The sequence below is a fragment of the Calonectris borealis genome, chromosome 16 (genome assembly GCF_964195595.1).
Source record: "Calonectris borealis chromosome 16, bCalBor7.hap1.2, whole genome shotgun sequence".
NCBI lineage: Eukaryota > Metazoa > Chordata > Aves > Procellariiformes > Procellariidae > Calonectris > Calonectris borealis.
In genome coordinates, this window is record NC_134327.1 from 11,908,075 (window position 1) to 11,928,560 (window position 20,486).

At 51.9% G+C, this 20,486-nt stretch overlaps 2 protein-coding genes across 4 annotated transcripts; both read right to left on the minus strand.

Annotated features, from left to right (window-relative positions):
* Positions 1–1,654: 1,654 nt before the first annotated feature.
* Positions 1,655–7,796, minus strand: TMEM184A (transmembrane protein 184A). Its single transcript, XM_075165292.1, has 8 exons — positions 7,392–7,796; positions 6,522–6,687; positions 5,488–5,578; positions 5,321–5,396; positions 4,624–4,715; positions 4,052–4,221; positions 3,755–3,952; positions 1,655–3,323 (listed from the first exon to the last, which is right to left on the minus strand). Exons 1-8 carry the CDS (start codon positions 7,614–7,616, stop codon positions 3,073–3,075), a joined length of 1,269 nt encoding a protein of 422 aa, XP_075021393.1. The 5' UTR covers positions 7,617–7,796; the 3' UTR covers positions 1,655–3,072.
* Positions 7,797–12,605: 4,809 nt separating this feature from the next.
* Positions 12,606–16,186, minus strand: PSMG3 (proteasome assembly chaperone 3). Of its 3 annotated transcripts, none has more exons than XM_075165294.1 (3): positions 16,101–16,186; positions 15,223–15,440; positions 12,606–13,155 (listed from the first exon to the last, which is right to left on the minus strand). In XM_075165294.1, exons 1-3 carry the CDS (start codon positions 16,177–16,179, stop codon positions 13,003–13,005), a joined length of 450 nt encoding a protein of 149 aa, XP_075021395.1. In that variant the 5' UTR covers positions 16,180–16,186; the 3' UTR covers positions 12,606–13,002. The 3 variants fall into 3 exon arrangements, with proteins under 3 accessions (XP_075021395.1, XP_075021397.1, XP_075021396.1); XM_075165296.1 differs by lacking the exon at positions 16,101–16,186 and adding an exon at positions 15,945–16,050; XM_075165295.1 differs by lacking the exon at positions 16,101–16,186 and adding an exon at positions 15,552–15,902.
* Between the last annotated feature and the right edge of the window lie 4,300 nt (positions 16,187–20,486).

Sequence of the window (20,486 nt, forward strand, 5' to 3'; positions counted from 1 at the left end):
GCTCGTAGGAAGCGTGGTTGGCCCCGGTGCTCGTGGGTGCGATGGCAGGGCGTGCCCCGCAAGGATGCATCCCCGACACGAGCAGGTTGTAAACCTGACCCAAGCCCAAAAAGCACGGGGAGAACCGATAGCCACAGCCCAGCCTTGTCCTTGGGGAAAGCCTGAGGACAAGCAACAACTGGAAAACAAATCTGCCGACCACTGGAGCCTGCTGCTGGCAGCGAGAAAAGCCTGTTCCTCCCAAGCTGCCCGCTGGCGCGGCTCCAGGCACAGCCGGGCTCCTGCGTAGGTCACCCGTGCGCTCCCGCCAGCTTTCCCCGCGTCCTTGTTGAAGAGGTGGAGGAGACGCGTTAGCACAGGAGCGTCTCTGCTGGGGGACGCGTTCAGCCTACGCCACCGTTGGTATTTCTGTTCTCCGTGGATGCGTTTTGACAGCATAACGGTTTGAGGGCCGTGACAGCGCCCAGCCTGAGCCGTGAGCTCTTGCCTCTCTCCCCTCTCTGAGAAAAAGGACGACCAGGAGGCCAAGCTCGCGCCTGCTGGAGAGGGGAGCGTTGCCTGCTGTCGCACGCCGCAGCAGCCAGCTGGTGTCCAGCCCAGCACGGCTCCTTCAGGCTGGTATCGCACTGCTGACTTGGATGAGTCACAGCTGATTCCCCCCCCCCCCTTGTTTTCCTTGCAAGAAAGACCTGTTTTACATATAATACAGTAATCAGGGCTTGACATAAATAGGCAAATGTTATTGTCTGTAGTGGGAATTGCACCTGCTGGCAAGAGCAATGAATGCAGCCCATTATGCACCGGAGTCGATCATTTGTGCAATGAAGTACAACTATGTTTCTCGCTGTGTTCTTGTGCGAGTCTTTATCTCAGCGGCCGCGAGCGCGCCGACAGATGCGCCGTCATCACCTTTGCAGTCTGTCCTCGCCCCGGGAGCCAGAGCAGCCTCTGTTTCTGCAGCTGTAGCCGGCCCTCTCCCAGAGGGGTGGAGAAGACCAAGATGTTCAGCTGAGAGATGTCCCTGCTTCAGTGCTGGCTGCGTTACAAAGCCAAGCAGCCTCATCCCTGAGCATCGAGGCGGCACTTTGTGGGCAGGAGGGTCCTGATCCAAGGATGTGCAGGACCCTGGATGGATGCCTGGATGCACAGAGCGTATGGCTCTTGCTTATGGACCTCGTTGCAGGAAAAGCGGCAGCGGTCTCACCGGCTGAGCAGGTATGAGCAGTGGTGCTTCGGAGCAGAGGGACTTGCAAGACAGGCTTAGCTATAGGGGCTCGTGTGGAGTCCGGGCTTCCAGCACAATACGATTTCTCCAATAATAATAAACAGAGGTTGTCTTGTTGCTGCTGGAGTCTGGGATTAGCTTGGCTAAAGCGGATCCAGCAGCTCTGCTGCATCCATAGCTTAGGCAAGGGTTGGAAGAGGTGCAGTGCAAGGAGAGGAAGCGGGACACACACACTCTTTGTGGAGTGGAAAAGATGAGCACAAATCCTGTGGGAATGTCAAAATGTGCAGGATGCTGCGTGTGCAGGTATTTCTGCTGGGCCAGCATCGAGGGGCAAGGAGGACGTTGAGCTTAAAAGCATCAGCATTAGAGCAGGAACAGGCAGATCGTGGGCTTTGCTTGCTGAGCTAAGTGAAAACACTTGCTTACTCCGTGGTAGAAATTGCTGTTTATTAGAAAAAAATTCATAAATAAAATAATTTCATGTTGTGATTTACATTTTGCAGCTTAAGAGCAGGGAAAAAAAACACGCTAGGAGTTGTGTGTAAAATGGCTCTAAGCCTTACCCATTGGTTTGTTTGCCACGCGACTGCAAATCTGAGGCTGTAGACTTGCCCTCGTCTTTTCACTACCCAGCTCCCACCCCCAAACAACAGCCCGGCCAGTGTCTAAGTAAGTTCCCAGGGATCATCTGATTAATAGGGGAATAGAAAGTGGACTAAAAATTGGGGGAAAAAACCCCAGAGAAGTAGTTTAACAGAAGGATGTGCGCTCTCCGTTACTGATACGGGGAAAATCTCTCCATGCAGTATCTTCCCCCGCCAGCGGTCCTGGCCCGAGCGGCGGCTCCATCCCCGCCACTGTCACCCGGCCGGGCTCAGCTCCCGCCTGCCTTCCCACAGGGTGGGCAAAGCCCAGGGATGCTAAATAGCGAGGGGTTAGGAGGAACAGACAGTTCCCAATAAGCGCATTCCTACCACGCCAGTCACAGTCTGGTTCCCTAATAAAGACTCTGATAAGGAAGCTGGAATCCCTTTTAACTTCTGATCCATTCAGAGATAAGGTTTAGATGTAAACAAGCGCTTCTGTCACCGGCAGCTCTCAGAAATGCAGCTGTGAGCCCTGCGTTAGCCCCGAGTGAGGTCCTGCCGCCGCTCCTGGGGGAGTTACTCGGACAGCTGCATCCCCATCTGGAGGGAGAAGAGGATGACTTACTCTTCCTCCCTGGTAAAGGTCTTCTGCACAACTATGTAGGCTTTTCTGGGGAAAGGAGAGGGGAAGAGATGTAAAAATAAGGAATGACGTCTTTCAACCGTTACCGGGTTTTGAGGTGAAGTGAAGTCACCTTCCTGGGCTGGTTTTCTCCACGGGGCCCTTCGAGATCATTTTTTACTCAAATCGGGAGAAACTAGAGCAGAACTGTGCTGAGAAAAGCATTTCTCTCCAGCCTCGGCACTGCTTGCAGGTAAGAGGAGGGTGAGGGCGGCTGGCCCGTCCTGCAGCCCGGCTCCCCTCCCGCCTGGCATCCCCCAGCGTGGGCACGGGCACGGGCTGGCATCGAGACAGCGGCAGTGGGGCAGCAAAGCCCAGAACACAACTCAGGGCTGCTCAGTCACCGGAGCAAAGACAGCCTCATCCCTAACACCAGTAGAGATGGGACAGCAGAAGCTGGCACTATTTGATTTAACCTTTCCCTGGGTTATTGCATCTTCCCTTCGAGAGACTGGCTTTTTGGGTAGAGTTCCTGGCTTCTCGGTGCTCCGACTAGACCAGGTTGTCTCAGCCTCGAGACAACCCATTTGCATGGGTTTAAACCTCTCCAGTGTCACTGTCCCCTCCGACGTCTCCTACAGCTCCTCGTCTGACAGGATCAGCACTCTCTTCTCAATGTTTTTGCTCTTTCTGCCACTCGGTCCCTCCACCTTGGAGGCCACGTGCCCGTTCTCCCCAGGCGCTTTGTGCTCTGCCTCCTGCATCGACTGCTGGGTGTACTGCTGGTACGCAGGTGAGAAGTTGTGGATTGCGTCCTGCACGATGTCCTGCGGGCTTATGGTCTCCTTCAGCCCGCTCGAGATGCTCTGCATCGGGGCAAGGTTTGCTGAAAAACAGGGAGAGCAGGAGGGTAGACAGGCAACGAGCCCAAGCGCTCCAAGACTGATGTGACACTTTTTCTTAGAAATTCAAGATCAGGGCCTCATCGTGGCCCACGTCAGCTTGCGGTGGCAAGCGCCAAGGAGAAGAAAGGCAACCCCAGCTCCATGTTTCAAAGAGGATGGAACCTCTCCAGCAGCATGTGCCGTAATACTATAATCTGCCCATCCCCTAATTCTGCCCATCCACACCAAGGTCTCTTTTCCTATCCACTCGCTGTGGCTCGTGGGTATCACGAGGGAAAAAGAAGGAACTCACAGAGCACAGGAGAAGGAAACTCCTCTGGTGGCTTTTAGCATCCCATTGGTAATGCTATAAGGGGGGGTCTCCTCTTTCCTTATTCACTGATGAAGGAAGGAAGAAGAGAGGAAGAGTTACCTGTTGAGTTTTCTTTCTTTTCTCTGTACACCTGGCAGGTGAACGCGTAGCGCAGGGCAATGGAAGCGAAGAGCATCTCAATGCAGATGATGAAGTTCTGGTAGCCAGCAGCTACCGTCCCAGCTCCCACCTCCTTCCCATCGATGATCTGAACTTCAGGGATCACCCCACATTTCTCCAGGATTGCGAGCAGTGTCCCTGCGCAGGGGAAGGGAGAGGGATCAGCTCTGGTCCTGCGTCCCCGGGTCAGATGGGGCTAGGGGAGGAGAAGCACTGGGCGTCCATGGTGGGACCCACCTTGCCAGAAGGAGAGGAAGATGACTGCCTTGATGGTGATGAACTTGAGGACCGGCTCAAATGGGCGCAGCAGGTCCATGGTGGCGAAGTAAAAGAGGAAGAGGGCATAAAGTGCCAGGCTGACCGAGAAGTTGTAGATGATGGTGATGTAGAGGTAACCGCTTTGGACGCTGCGGGGGGAGAGAGAGAGAGCTGCTGCCCTGCTTCGTGGGAAGCGAAGCAAGTGCAACTGGAGGCAAGGAGGGAAGAAGTGGAGGGGGGAGAAGTGCGTGGCTTTGCCATGGGGGAGAGCACAGCCTAGGAGGGGAAGGAGAGGCAGGGAGAAAGGGGGGAGCAGGGGGCCACTCTCAGCTTTTCTTCTGTTGGTGGGACCTCTTTTATTAAGGCTCACAGGAGTTTTGTCCCTTTCTTACTTGGAGGCAGTGAGTCTCCATTCCACTTCGGGCTCCCTGTGCTCTCACTACCCGTGGAGCAGCTCCCCGGGTGGGGCTGGCAGGACACCCTGTCCCTTGTGATGGAGCAGGGACCCGTCCTGTCCCTTTCACCCTCCCCAGCCTGACCCCCATCCTCACTTGAAGTCCCCGTCGTGGTACTTCCCGAACGCCTGCAGGATGATGGTGACGATCGCCATGAGGGGTTTCACAATGCAGAACTGCAGCGTGGCCTGCAGAGGGGAGAGACACGGTGCACCCCGGGCAGCAGCGACGTCTCACTGCCCTCCCTGCAGCTCCTGCCACCCCCAGCCCCCCCACGCAAGCCAACCCCTCTACTCTCGGGACAGAGACACAGAGGAGAGAGCAGGAGTGACCAGTGCTGCGGGGTGAAGTATGAACCAGCTCAAGGTCTGCAGACGGGAGGGAGCAGGGCTCCCAAAAGGCAGGTCCTGAAAGGCAGCGTAGTCACTCTGAGGGGTGGGACCTGGTGGCTTGGGGACAGACCGGTGCCAGGATTCAGCCCGCAGCGCAGCCCTGGCGATCAGAGAGCCGTCCAGGCTAACCCGGGACTGGACGGAGATGGCAATCTCGGCTCTGCAGTGGGAGGAGACCCTGACTCAGCAGTGAGTCAGAGGCAAGGACAGCGAGCGCGGCGCCCGGCTGCTGGCCAGGTGCCGGCGGGCTGGGTGAGCTGCCTCCCTCGGAGGAAGAAAAATCCCCAAAAGAGCATCTCGGGAGAGCGGTGAAGCAGGGCAGGGTAGTGGGGAAGGGACCTGCCGCCCAGAGAGCCCTCGCTGGAGGGGAGCGGAGCCGATGCGCCCCGTCGGGTACCCACCTGCTTGCAGAAGCGCAGGAACCCGATGGAGTAGGACATACCCTGAAGGCAGCAGGTCCCATAAAAGCAGCTGGACCTGGAAGCAGAAGCCAAGGAGATGCCGTTGGGGCTGCTAGATGGGGAAAGCGGGTGGAGGGCAGAGGAACTCGTGAGACACTGGGACTTACGCAATGGGCTTCCCTCGGATCTCTGTCATGATGGTGCTCTCCCCTCCAAGGTATTCAAAGCACAGGCTCAGGAAGCTGTAAATCACGAAAGCTGGCAAGGCAAGGGCAGACACGATCAGCAGGGCTGATGGAGATCCAGGAGGGGGGTGTTATTACATTTCATATCCCTTCCTGCTCAGGTGTCTTCTCATCCACCCTGGCACAGCATCAGAATTTGGGACACTGGTGAGTGGGAGCCTAGCAAGAAGAGCAGCAGGTGAAATCCATCTGATTTCCAAGCGGAGTCAGACGCAGCGCACCATGTGCACAGGGTTCGTTGCAGACGCAGCAGCTCCTCCATGCACACACAGACCCTGCGTGCACGTGGTGGCAGTTGGACATCCCAGCAGTGCTCGTGGAGCCGGCCTCCATGCACACCCAGACAAACCCAGGCAGGAGTGCAATGGCCAGAAACCATCTGCCTGGAAGGACCTCAGAATTGCTAAGGGGCTGCACAAGCGGCTGGTGGCAAGCAAGGAGCAGGTCCTGAACAGTTTTCTTGAACATCCCCATCACTTATTTTTCATATACGCCAAACCTGAAGTAATACACATGCCCATGCCCCTCAGTGCCCCAGGGGGAGAGCAACAAGGTGGAAGAGCAACCTCAACCCCTGACGAGCTTCCCCTGCACCTCAAAACATCCCAACTCCCCAGTTTCTTAAGTACATCTACCTTCCTCTTTAGAGAAGCTGCATTTATACCCCAAAGGCAACCAGAAAACCTCTTTCCCCAGGAGCACGATGCTGGGGTCCCTCTGAGCCTCCAGGCAGGTAGCAGAAAGGCACCAGCTCGTGTCTACCCGTGGGGCATCCCCTCCCCGCTGCGAATGGAGAAGGAAGGGGAAAACCTCTGCATGGAGGAAGGGAGAGTGGGAAGTGAAAGAGATGGAGATTTGCCATTTTGTGCAATCCAGGACATTCCAGAGACAGAGGTCAGTGAGATGAGAGCCCTGCTTTGCTATCGGCCTCCCTGCCAAGGAGACGCTGCGCTCACCTTCATAGCAGTCGCGCACCGAGTCGAAGTAGACGTAGTACTGGTGGCTGCCGAGGAGGAGGAGGCTGAGCCAGGAGTCGAAGGCATAGATGGGCACAATGAAGAGGATGCGGATGATGTAGCGCTGCTCCTTGGGGATGGTGTAATTCTTCAGGTGTGTGTAGATCTGCAAAGTGCCCAGCGTGCAGAGCTGTGGCTACCATAGCTCAGGAGGGGAACAAGAGGTGCCCCCAGCCCGGGGGGCTGCAGGAGGCTTGTCCCATGTTGACACTCTTGAGGATGAAAGCACCGCTGGCTTTCCACCACAGACCCACCACAGTGGACAGACACGTGAGACAGGCTCCATCCCTGTCCCCGGGGCAATCCCTTCCACAAAAACATGTGGAAATTGGGTCCCTAACCTGGTGCTGTGCAAGGAGCATGCCCTCCTCCACGCTAGCCCCTGTGAAGCCCTGTCCCAGCGCTCGGAGGCACCAGCTTGCCCCAGGGCTGCCTTCAGCAGCACGGATCCATGCAGCACCCAAAAACATGCCCGCTGGCAGTACATTTCAAGGCAGCTAGCGGCGTACACCCCAAAGGCACAGACTCCGGGGTTCCAGATGAGAAACCCCGCTAGGTGTTGCCTCTGGGCAGTGCCGATGCCCTGCAGCCTCTCCCGGCTCTGGCAGCTGCCTGGAGAGCACATGGGCAAAGTCCACCCTCCCAAGCGGCCAGCACCAGGCTCCCGACAGTGGAGATATCCCCTCCGGGCAGCAACAGGAAGAAATATTTATCTGGAGCTGAGTGATTTGCAATGAACTTGGGGGCAATCAATAGTTTTGCCCTTGCGTCAACCCCAGTGCTGAGCCCCATCTCCGCTCCAGCCCGTACCTGGTGGAAGGTGACGATGAGCGCTGACCACACGAAGATGCCGGAGATGACCTGCGCCGCTGTTGTGGTCAGGAAAAGCTGCCGGCCGTCCTCAGAGTTGTTGTGGGCAGCCATGAGCAGGACAAGGGCTGAGGATGGGGGAGCCGAGGCCAGTCTGGCCGCCGTGCTGGGCCCCGGGGTGCTGGGTGCCACAGGAGAGGGCAAGGCACGTGTGGCATTACTCATCTGCAGGGAGGGAGAGGCAAGGGGAGCGGCGTGGGAAGGCAGGACGGAGGTAAGCTGGTGAAGGGGAAGGTCCCAGCAGATTTCCCAGCCCACACAGTGTGGACAAACCTCCTGTGAGGTTTATCTCCTCCCCAGGCTTTTTCCAGGGTGTCCCTCACCCAAACCAGCCTATTCACCATGGTTGGCTCTGCTTCTCCCAGCAGGAAAATGCAAACATCCTTCAAGAGCGGACCCCCTTTTCTCCAAGGAGGTGTATGCAGTCCCTGTGTCCCCCAAAACACACGCTTCTCCTTCCCAGCTTTGCTACTTCTGGTTTTCTCAGGGGTCACTATCCCGCTTGAAAAGGAAAGACCTGCCTGCATTTGTGCCCTGTGAGTTCACACTTGTGGCTCAGGACCCTTTTCCATCAGGAACCAGAGACTTACGGGTTAGACTCATCCTTCCCCCATGATAATAACAAGCCCCTTACCAATGAGCCATCAGGACACTGATGTCCTCCTTGGGAGCCCAGAAAACACTGGGATCACTGTGGTCCTCCCCCGATATTTGGCTTCTTTCCTCGTGCGTGGCCTGCTGGAGGCAAACCCCAGGGCTGCCCGAGAAGCCAGAGGTTTGGCATCACCCAGGGCATTTGGCCAGCCTCAGCCATTTCGGGATCATGGGGGTCTCGGTGTGCTGGCAATGCCAGTCCCAAGAACTGAAGGGCAGCCAGCGGTCCCTCCCGCACCTGAATTAAGCACAAGGGAGCAAGTCTGCCATGCTGCAGGCAGAGCAGGCAGAGCTGCTGCCCTTTGGGGATGCTGAAGTATCCTGGCATCTCCTCGACGGATCTGTCCTCCTCGAAGCCGGTCACCCCTAAGCACCGAGCATTCCTGGCGCAGATGGTGGCTTGGGCGTATGGGCACCGTGTACCCTGCGGCTCCAGACAGCAAGGACCAACCTAATAATACGCTCTTATTTATAGGGCAGCTTCATATCTCAAGGCCAACAGATGCATAAACTGCCATGTTTGGCCTCTCTTTCTGCTAATCTATGGAAAGCTGCTTTTTCCCATGTATAACAATAGTGGTTTTAAAAAAAAAAACCAACAACCTGCGAGCAGAGCTCTAACAATATAGATGCTTCTCAGTGCATTGTTAATAAACAAAGATTTTAGCTGCTGGGTAACTATCGCCTAGGAGTAAAACTGCAAGCACGAACTGCTGAGAGGCAAGAAAATATCTGCCACAGATAAGAGTGGTAGGGGATGACCTCAGTCCAGTTAAACACAGAACCCAAAGCTGGAGCTCTCCTGGCAGCTTCATCTCCTGCCCTCTCCCCGAACCCCAACCTCACAAGAGAGGAAACTCAGCTGGTGTCAGATCAACAGCCCTAAAAATACCTTCCCCCCCCTGCCTGGCAGGAGCCGCCTGTAAGCTGAGATGCCCAAGGCGGTGGCGTGCTGGCGAGGTCCCAGGAGCTCACCCCGGCATACCTGCGCCCGCAAGCGGGGAAGCAGAGCCAGAGATGTTACGGAGGGAGAGCGGGGCCGATAGTGTTACAGAGGCAGCGGGGAGCCAGGTTCTTCCTCCCTGCAATCATCCCGTGGCCCTGCCCTGGCCAGCAGGAAGCAGGATCCTGGGGAGAGCCGGGGAGGGATCTGGTCTTTGGACAGACGACGCCAGACCTGCCTTGTAAACATTAACAGGAGGCTGGAGATAGCTCATGGCGCGGGGAGGGAGGCGAAAGCCCGGCTGTGCCCTGTTCCCTGCAGCTCCTCGCTCTTTCTGGGGGCTGTCCTGCCACAGGTTGGGACTGTACAGCCGGATTTGGCCACGCTTTCCCTCTACCAGAGCATCATGATAGGGAAGGACGTGATCCAGCTTGCTTCCCAGGGTACGTCGGAGAGCTGTGCTCATCCCTAGACCCATTTATTCTGTTTTCGACCCAGCGCAATGCCACAGGTGCTTGGCCCAAGATATCCCAATTCCTATTAGCTTTCCCAGCCGTCGCGGTACGAGCACAGTGGCACCAGCAGCCGGTCCTGGCAGGCTCCCCTATATTGTCACACTCGGAACGCGGTGGAGCAAGTCATTAAAAACAAAAGCCTCGGTGCCGCTTGGAGACAGGACTCCCAGCTCCAGAGGTAATTAGATCGTGGCTGTGCAAGGTAGCCGGGCAATTCAATGCAGTTAGAAGGCCATTTGCTTCCAAAACAAAGGCGGTGAGGAGACACAGAGAATAATATTAGCTGCAAAACTCAGCTCCTCAACGGGACTGCGCCAGTGCCGCATCCAGTCTGGCTGTTTTCAGACACCTTGCAGGTACTTGCCACGCAGTGTCTACTTGTTACGCTCACTCCCTGGGATATTAGAGATGCTCCGTGAGCACTGAGCAGAAGATAAACTCAGCAGTGAAACCTGTGTTCAGCCAGGCCACCTGCAAACGGGGCTTTTCACTGTGCCAGGGATTCCCCTCCATCTGCAGGCTGCCAGAGCCTGGACTCCCAGCTCACATCCCTCCCAGTGTCCCAAAGCACCCGGGACAAATCCCCACCTTGGCGGCAGCCCCTGTGGGGCTGGGGCAGTCAGAAAGGAAAGGCGAGCCCCCGCAGCACCCCATCAGTGCCTCTGTGGTGCTGGCTGTGCGCCCCAGCAAGGGGGGAGAGGTCCCTGACCCCCATCCCAGGGAGGGGAGCATCCAGGCTCAGCCCCACCAGCGCAGGTGACATGCCTTTTCTCCTGATTGCTTTCAGATAAAGCCAGGGCATGGGGGTTATTTACCCGACCAGCCTCTCCATACCCCCCGCCAGGCCATCCAGGAGGAAGGACCTATAGCACATAGCTATAAATTAAGGCAGCCCTTAAAGCTGCCCTCCTTAAAGCCCATCCGGAGGAGTGGGTGACGCACGCACAGGGCTCTTGCAACAGGCCCTGCCCTCCCAGCAGCTCCCACGGGTGCTCAGGACTGATGGCTGGGGCAACCTCTGCTCCGTGGGGGGGGGCCCCCAGTTGCTGCGCACCCCCCCAGGGCCCCACTCACCCTGCGGGGCTCCTCCGGGAGCGGGTCTGGCTGCCGTGCACCTGCCTCCGCATCCCCTGTGCCCTCCTCCACCTGCACCCGTGGGAGACTCCTCCTCCGGGCACCCTCCCAGCCCTGCCCGCCCGCTGGCAGCGGGCCCTGCCAGCACCCCGCTCACCCTCGCTGCGCGCCAGGCCCTGCGGGAGCTGGAGCAGCAGGTCGGGTTTTGCCTCCTGCGGAAAAGCTACCAAACTTACCTTTCCAGTCTGCCACGCTTGGCACCCACGCCCGGAAAACAAACACGGATGGAAAGCCACGATGCAGCCCCACACCGCTGCCCCCAGCCCGTGTCCTGTGGCCGTGGGTGAGAGCTCTGCCTGGGCGGCAAAGGCAGATTTTCTTGCAATTGGGAATTAATCCTTACCTGGAGAATAGCGATGACTAAAAGGCAGGCAGCTGGCGGTACCGGCAGACTTGTGAATGTTTTCTGGGGCAGGCCTTCCCCCTGGTTTACTGCAGAGCAGAGAGGAGCAAAGTCGAAGGACCGATTGCTTGAGGTCTAATTTATCGCCTGCGGAAAGGCAACAAGATAAGTCTGTCCTGGCTCTGAGCATCAAATGGGAGAGAACTCCACGTCCTTTCTTTACCCGCCACCCTGCGCAGGCCTGGTGGCACACAGAGCCAGGAAATTAAGGTGGTTACTTGTGGCTGACTTTCAGGTAGCAACACTCAGGTCTCTGGGGCATAGCAGTGGTATGCCACCATATCACTGTGGTGGAAGATGTGATTTACATTCAATTTGCTAATTAATGTATGGTTTCCACAAGTTGCTGGAGCTACGGACACCATAAGAGCACCAGGAATTGGGAAATACATTGAATTTTGTGTCAGGAAAGAATCCCTACTAGCAAACCAGGACTGACATTAACAAATTCCACATGCCTCTCTCAGCCCTCCTAGACACAAAAAAAAAAAAAAAAAAAGTGTTAAAAGAGGGAAAATTTGGAGTTCTGACAGATGCAAATCTTTGATTCTTGGAAGCACAATTCGGAAAATTATTTTTAGATGAAATTTCTTGTCAAGGGCAGCTGCAACCCTGCAGTGTTTGGATGTACTTTTAAAAAACAGTTTCATTTCTCATAATCTTTTAAATACTGTAAATAACCCTTACTTCAGAGAAAAGAGTCCTTTCGAAATGCACTTTCTGCTTTTCTACTTTTAGAGGACTTTTTTAGCAACAGAAATGACCTGGCAACTGGATCTATGTGGGGCAGGCACAGGCTCTGTGCTGATACTACTGATACCAGCAGGTCTTAACATAGCACAAGCCTTCCCTGCCCAGAATCCAAGACCTGGCCTCTCTCTGCTCAGTCAAGTTCATAAGTGACAAAAGTGTGTAATAGCTCACTTAAAAATTTACTACTTGGTGTTACTTGTTACAAGAAGAGGTAAAAAAAAATGTGCTTTCCACGCAAATGGCAAAAGTTTGGCTGTTAAGCATTGCATCAAGTCATACAACTTCACGCAACACTCTTTTTTCAACAGACTCAGAAGAAACACCCCTGTGTAACCCCCCCAAACCCTTCTGTCCCCTACAACAGGTGCTTTAGGAGAGGGACAGCTCGTTGCCGGTGGTCCAAGCTATGTATGTGCTGCCTCTCCGACGTGCTGGTACCATGTAATCCAGAAGCAGCTGTTACTTTGTCTTTTTCTTACCACTAATTTGGGTTCCTGTCTTCCACTCTGATGTCATGAAATTTGCAGAGCATAATTATCTGCCTGTCTTTAAAACCAGAGTGAAAGTGGAAAATGGATTCAGACTACATCAGGAAAGGGACTGACATAAGGACAAAAGCAGTCATATAGGACTAATTTCCTTAAAAACAGGCAAGAAAATCTTTCCTATTATGCAATTGCTGTTGATTTGTTACCAAGGCTTGTGTTTCAGTTGAAGCGATTTTCACAGAGCAAAAAAGAAAACAGGTAAAATTAGATTTGTCAATGTTTCTTTTATTCACTCTGCACTGGGTGTTCCCCCTTTGCGGTACAGCGTAGCTACAGAGCTTGGCACCTATCGCTCCTCAGGACACAAACGCAGAGCCGAGCCGTTTCCCAAATACACATCCCACCCAATGTGACAAAAATACTACTTCTCTTGTACGTTGAGACAATTGTTCTCTTCTCATCACTGACTATACGGACTGCAAACCTGTCACAGTAACAAAACCCGTAAGTGTTCTACACAGTAGAGAAAAATTCATGAAATTCCTCAGTACACCCAAAACCAGCACAAAGACATTCCATCATTTTCATTTCTTGTCCTTTTAAATAAGTGGTGATGAGTCATGGACTCAAGATCATTTCCTTGAATCCAGATGGCACAACTTCACCACACTTGGCAACTTCGGATCACTTCCCGTAGAGCTTGTATTCCTTCCATGGTCTTGTCCTTTAAAGCCATGGCGAGAAGAACAGGTTTGTTCCCAGCTTCTTGAGAGACGAACGCCACTAGGTTTTTGGCACAAACATGGACGAGGGGCTGAAAAGCAAAGGTATAAGATGTACGCTCTTAGAGCTGGAAGAGTCCTCCCACACGAGTTAGGAGAGGAGGAGTCCTGCAATGACATGGAGTGTGTTGAGAACCTGTCGATACTGGACTCGGACTGAGTGTGCAGTTTGCTGAGCGGTTCCAACATGACTGGGAACAGACATGCGGTTTGGCTGGTCAGCAAGGCCAAGCCACTGTACGGGGAACTTCAGAAAGCACTTTCTCAACCAGCTTAAAAGGGAAGAGTTTGGACCCACGAGTGACAGCCACCCAAACCCTGAAACAACCTAACTGGAGCTGCACTTGAATCGAGTTTTGCACCAGTTTGGAAAACTTGGAAAGTCAGTACAGAGAATCTTTCCTTCCGCTAATTCTCCCACCAATTATGTCACCAATATATCAAATTATATGAAAAGCCATGGATCAAAATACCTCTATTTCTATCATAGCCAGATTTCTGAAGACATCTCCAAGTACAATTTTCTTTTAAAAACTTGTTGCCAAAGAGGGTATGTTCTGCTGACAAGCTCTGGAAAAAACCTGTTATTTTTGCAATTCCTGGAGACCCCAAAATGGTGTTATATGCACAGTTTTTGCAAGCCATGTGTGAAAGACATGTTGGTTTTGATTATAATAGAATAATGAAAAACAGAAGTAAGTAGTGGTGCTGAAGGAGGGAAGAAAAGGGATATAATCTTCTTAATGAAGTTTCTTTAACAAGAATAGATTAGAATAGAATAGCATAGACTACTTCAGTTGGAAGGGACCTACAACGATCATCTAGTCCAACTACCTGACCACTTCAGGGCTGACCAAGTTAAGTTATTAAGGGCATTGTCCAAATATCTCTTAAACCCTCACAGGCTTGGGGCATTGACCACCTCTCTAGGAAGCCTGTTCCGGTGTTTGACCACCCTCTCAGTAAAGAAATGCTTCCTAATGTCCAGTCTAAACCTCCCCTGGTTCAGCTTTGAACCATTCAGCTTGTCTAGGTTTTATTTACACCCACAGTTATGTATTTACCAGATAAGTTTGCTTGATTTTAGCTACCAGTGCGGTTTGGAAGTGTGCACCATCCCAAATGGAGATGTTAACAGTAACAAGCAGGAAGGTAGCAAACTATGAAAGCCTTTTCTTAAAGTTTAGATCGATTAAGTTGGTAAAATGATTTAAAAATACCATGTAACAAAGCAAACAAAGGCACTTCCCATTTCCAAATGAAACACGAAAACAGCTTGGGGGTGGAGGTGGTCAGAATTAGCAGACATCACAGCAGGGAAAGCAAAACATCTCCCACCCAGAGAAGGAAGGCTATTGCTGAAGAACAAGAACTCCGTAAGGAGAAGCCACGGATAGAATCAGGAATTTGTGTTGCTAGAGTTTTTCTAGTTAAGGTTAGCAAGTAATATTTGATAGCTCCAATCCCGATGGAAAGCCTCATAATCTTGTAGTTCTGTAACTTTCTGTTTTAATGCTTGACTAGTTGACACTTTGCAAAATACATTTTCTTCTGTTTTCTCTCCAGCTTTGTGAAATGGTCGATAAAAACTCATTTTGTTGAAGCAAAACAAATTAAACTTTATCAAGGGTAGGTGCTGGCAGGCACACTTGGGAGAGGGCAACTAAAGTCCATTATGGGGCTGGCATAGATTGGGGGGGGGGGGAGGCAAGAAAAAAGGAAAACAAACTCACTGGAATAGAAACCTAAAAAAGGTTATCAAAGGCTGCATGTTTGATCTTGCAACCCTTAAATCAACAGGAGCTTTATCAAACCTTCCATAAACACGGCGAAGCAATCCATATCCTGTAGAACACAAAATAACAGATCCCCAAACCACTCACGGTTAGTTAAACTTTTGTTATGTCAAAGAGCAGATGAGCACGCATATTTTTCTGATGAACCTCTCTTCCCTCAGAAGAGATTTTTAAATTAATCTTACCACTGTGCAAATACCGCTTAACTGCTGTGATTCATCAACTCCCTGGCAACTTGCACAGCCCCACCTACTACATTTCCCCCTTATCCTTGCTGCCTGTGCACTGTATATCCGCTCTCACCTCGTCCTTGCCCAGTAGCACCTTTGTGGTGAGTGAGGGCCTGCCCACGTTGTCACCGATTGTGTTGGGGTCCACGTAGACGATTGTCCCCATCTTGCCGTACTGTGTGACTACCACGAGGACGGAGTTGGAGAACGCCGTGCACACCACCTCCGTCGGGACCCCGTGTACCACCTCCTCTCGCTGCTTGGACGTCACGATGGGACTCGCTTCCATCGCTGAGGAAAAAGAACAATAAAACAACAGTAACAATAAAATAACATTAGATTAAAAACGCAGACCATGGGCTATAAAAAGCCCGAATCCTTCCTTTCATTTGAAATACCCACGTTAAGTTGATTTCAGAGCACAAAAGCATCCGGAGGTGTGTGTCTGTGCAGGAACAACGGTCAACATCCCACATCCTTCACTGGGAGGGGAAATTTAACTGCCCCGCAGCAACGGCCTGCGCTCCCCCCGCACGAACCAGGGGCCATCTATAGGGTTTCGTGCTAATTAAGGTTTAACAGTGATCGCACCTAAGGAGCAGGCCGCCCCCGGGCCCGACCCGCTGCGCCGTGCCCTCCCTCGCAGCCTCCCGGCCGCTGCCACGGAGGGGGCGACCTCCGAGCCCCGCTTTCCACCCTAGGCCCCGCAGGCCACGGCGCTTCCTGAGGGAGACAGCCGCCCCCCCCGCCTCTCCCACCGGGCCGATGCTGAGGAGAGGCCCCCGCCGCCCCTACCCGCGCCGGGCCCCGCCGCGCCGCCGCTCTCCGCCCAGGCCCGCCCCGCCGCGGCGGAAGCGGCGCCTTTCCCCTCCCTGCGCCGGCCCGCGGCGCGGGGAGATGGCGCAGGGCGCCCGCTGCCTTCCCCTCCCCTCAGCGCCGCGCCGCCATTACCCGCGCCTGCCCGCCGCGCTCGCGCCGGGGAGGCGCCATCTCCAGCACCCCCTTCCCCCCCCGCTCTCCCCAGGGACATCGCCCCTCGCCGGCCCCGGGGCCGGGCCCCTTCCGCCGGCCCAGCCTCCTCGGCCGGTTTCTGCCCCTTTTACGCTGGCTCTCATCGTGGGGGGGGCGGGGGGGATGTCACACGGCAGGACCCCACCCGTGACCGTGAGGGAGTGGCGTGTGCCCCTTCTTAGGCCCGTGAGGGGACACGGTGAGCCAGGGGACTGTAGAGAGGCTGCTAATTTTGATCTTTTTTCTGTTTTTTTTGCCATTTCCACATGGGATGCGACCGCTTCCACCCACTGGGTGTCGTTGGGCCACACTTTAAGTCCACGAGTGTGCTTTCCCATCAAAATAAGGCTGGTTTTGGGCCATTGGAGCGGCCTTGCCCTCGGCCCTGCCCTCCCCGTCACAGGCAGGCCGCCCGGCCTCGTGCCTCGCTGCCGATGGGACGAGCGGTGGCGTGTTCATCGCCGAAAGACTCCTCCACGTGTGGCCCAGCTCCTTCCTGAGCAAAGCGTGGGGCTCGAGGGAACGATGGCAGCTGCCCAATGGTGCTGTAATGGGAGATAAGGACATCCGCGTGAAGAGTGCGAAAAGAGATGTTGTATGTCCCATGAGCAATACGTGCAAACATTAGTTTCTGTTAATTGCATACAGTTAATTCAGTGCTAATTTTTTTCTTTGAAATACTAATGAAGAATAATTTTGTATACTAATTTATACAAAGCTCTGAAAACTGGGATTTCTTAGAGGTTTGCACTCTTCCAGACTTCTGCAATTGCTGCGTCTAAAATACGCTCCAAACCTTCATTTCTATGTGTTAGCTCTCCTTTACCGTCGTTCCCACCACACACAAAATGTCCCGGCTGTGGCTACAGCAATAGCTACCTGAGTTGTGGGTTATCTGTTCAGGTAACATCTCTTAAGGACCTCACGAATTTTTTTTTTGTTTTGCATGAAAATTTTTAACAGAACTTGACTACAGTTACAGCACGAGCATGTAAACTTTGTGCTGAGTATCCTTTAAGGCACCGTTAGAGAGCAGCAGAGGTCCACGGAAAAGCTTTTAATTCAGCAGGTTATTCTTGTGGTTAATTCAAACAGAGAAGCTTGGTACCTTTTCGGCACTCCTTGCAATCTGGCAAATAGTTTGTTTTCCAGCACTGCGAAAAGCCAACATTCCTTTTTCTTGCTTACCACAATCACTCAAGGCTTTGCCTGTTTGAGGACGATAAAAGCCGCTCTTGTCAGTAAAGCCTCCCGACCCATAAAGAAGTTTATTCCTGCTCTGCCTTCTCCAGAGAATAATTTTACTTCAGGAAACACAAAGGACTGGATTCTTCCTGCCATCCTTGCCAGCCTCCATTTTATTTTTTACATGACAGGAGGACAAAGAGAGTCCACTCTAGTTCAGATTTACATGGAAACATCGTACTTCACTGTTTTTCATTAGTTTGGGACGAAAGAGTTATCTTTAACAGTTTCAGTCAATTGGATATCTCATTTTGGCATGGAGCTGAGCTAGGATATAGCAAACTTGAGATGCAGACAGCAGGAGGTAACTGAGCACTGAATCCTCATCACTGAAAGTAAATACATAAAAAAACAACAACTAAGGAGAAGGCTCCTATTGTCCATGTGACTAAGGCAGGGGATGGAGATTTGAGAATACACACTGTGGCAGATAACGGTACCTTTCCCGAGGGGTCTGTCTGTCTGCCACCTGCTTCCCAGCATTTTTTGGCTGAGAAGGATGTGTATCCGTACTTACACTCCTGTTATCTATAGCACTTTTCCTCCAAAGATCTCTAATCACATTGCAAACATTATTACATTTAGCTTCATAAACTCTTTTTCGACATAAGTGATTATTAATATACCCCATTTTATGGTCCGAGGGAAATAAAGAATCGAGACAGACAGCAGTTCAGAGTCATCAAATCCTTGGCTGGAGACTCTGCATGATTTCAGGATCCCTTCTTCCACTCGCATGCACTCACTGCTGAAGAAACATAAGTCGTGCATGTCACTATCTCAATTACCAGAGAAAATCAATGACTGTGCAGCCCCATACTTTGACAAGAAAAAACTACCCATAATATTGCAGCTTTATACCTTTATTATTATTTATTTGAGCAGTTTCTTACTACTCTTCTTTTTAAATTGCTTAAGTGCCTCTGTGTGTGTATACTGGAAAGAGGATGTTTTTTATAATAATCTTTGCATTTATCTGAACGGATTTTATAGAGCAAATGCATAAGATCCACCGAGCATCAGAAATGTTTCCCACTTCTTTTGAAAACTAGACACACGGTGTTTCAGGACATCCATTAATAATCTCTGCTCTTGGGAGTGCCTAGCTATCAAAGTGCTGGGTTGGTTTATTAGTTTACAGGTTATTACTTCTCCAGTTTAGATTTCTCTCTTGTATCTTTTATGATGCAGAATATAGACTGTGAGCTGGAACCTCAGGTGCAGCTGGGCTCTGGGCTGTGCAGCCAAGGAGACAGGAAAGGAATTAGTTTGCTCCCTGATGCGGGAGCTGCTTGGGAATTATTCTGACCCTTGTTATAAATCAGGTACATGAAGCAGAGCTGCTTTTGAGTACATTCCTCTGGCCAGACAATATCAGAGTGCTCCTCTTCCCCTTATTACTGTCACAGCAAGGTCGGGGGGATGTGGGTGGTGCGGGGTTGTGTGAGCACTCTCTCCATGGGGCTGTTGTGTCAGAGGGGTAGGAGGGATGGCAGAAATCCACCTCCTGGTGCTTTCAAGCGGTTCCCACTGCATTTAAATAGAGTCTGGCAGATGCAGTGTTTAGAAAATACTACTGAATTGAGGCCCTTGGGGAAGTGGGTAGAGGAGCACGCCTGGGGCTGTTCTCAAAGACTAACTTTAGCTCCAGAAGTCTGGTCTCCCTGGCTGGCTCTCTCTGCAGTCAGTGGAAAGAGGCTTTGTCACTGCTTGGTGCAAAGTGGAAACACAGCTTTGAACCTGGCTATCCACAGTCAGAAGTTAAGCCTGCGGCATCTGAAGTTGGCTGTTTTATCTCCTGGTTTCTAAATCTCAGCCTGACATAGGTATGGGCCTGCCAAATATGACCAAAACCTAACTGCATCTGCACACGGATAGAAACGGGACATCAGGTTTGCAGGGAAGCCTGAGGTTAAAGTGTGAGCAGCTGAGGACTTCAGACGTGTCCAGGATTAGGTGATAGCTGAACAGCATTCTCAGAGTTAAAGCTCTGAGGCTTTCGTTTTATGTGCTCATATTTTGAAGGAAGGTGAGGGGATTCTGGCTCTTCTGTGCATTGGTCCCTCTTCTGTGCTCCCGAGGACAACGAGTAATGTAATTTCTTATTCTGAGAGACAAGTCTAAGAGACTTGCTTTGTCCTTAAGTTGTCTGCACAGCTCTTATTGTATGGGACATCTCTTACTTCATTCGTTGCATGAGTAAGAGGAAGGCTAAGCCAATCAATGAGACATTGCAGAACCACTCTAAGCTATTTAGTTGTTGATTAAAACTTTTTTTTCCCAGTGTAGAATTCAGCCAGAAAAAAAACAGTCTTTTAAGAAAAAATAAACATAAAGCTCAAACCCAAATTGTTCCCTTTCTGTGTGAGCTGCACTCAGCTGCACATCTGAAATGGAAATGCTGGATGTCTTTGCATGCCTGAGACTGTCAGGTCATGCTATTGTTTTGTTTTCTTGCATTTGCAACTTAGTAAGGAAACAATATGGGACTGTTCATTAATGTTTGTGTAAATAGTAACTGCCCACATATGAGCACTAGCATATTTTCCTGCGAAAACTCAATGTGCAGGGTAGGATTTAAAAACATGGCAGTAAGCCAGCACACTCTGGCTGGGCCTGGAAACATCTAGGTAGCAATTTGACTGGAGCTCATTGGAAATTTTTTTTAGTCAGATTTAGCGACCTATAAATAGAGGAGTACTCCAGCCCTTGTAGGACTTTGTTATGCTGTGTCATTTATGTTTTCTGAGCTGCTGTGCAGGAGCAGAAGGAGAACTTCAGATCCATGGGGCTGGGATGAGAAAGGAGCTCCCTTGGTGCTGGGGGAGAGTTTCAGAAGGGGGCTACTGCTGAGATTGCATTATCATGAGACCCTGGCAAAAGCGAGGCAAGTCACACCTACAGAAGGATGTTGCTGACAAACACTTTCTTGGGTGCGTCGAACAGCAGTAGTTTTCATATATTTAATATCATATATTTAATATATTTATATTTATAATTTCATATATTTAATATATTTAATACCAGCGGATCCTACATTTCGTTGCAAAAAAAATCCAGAAATTATTTCAACTACTGAAA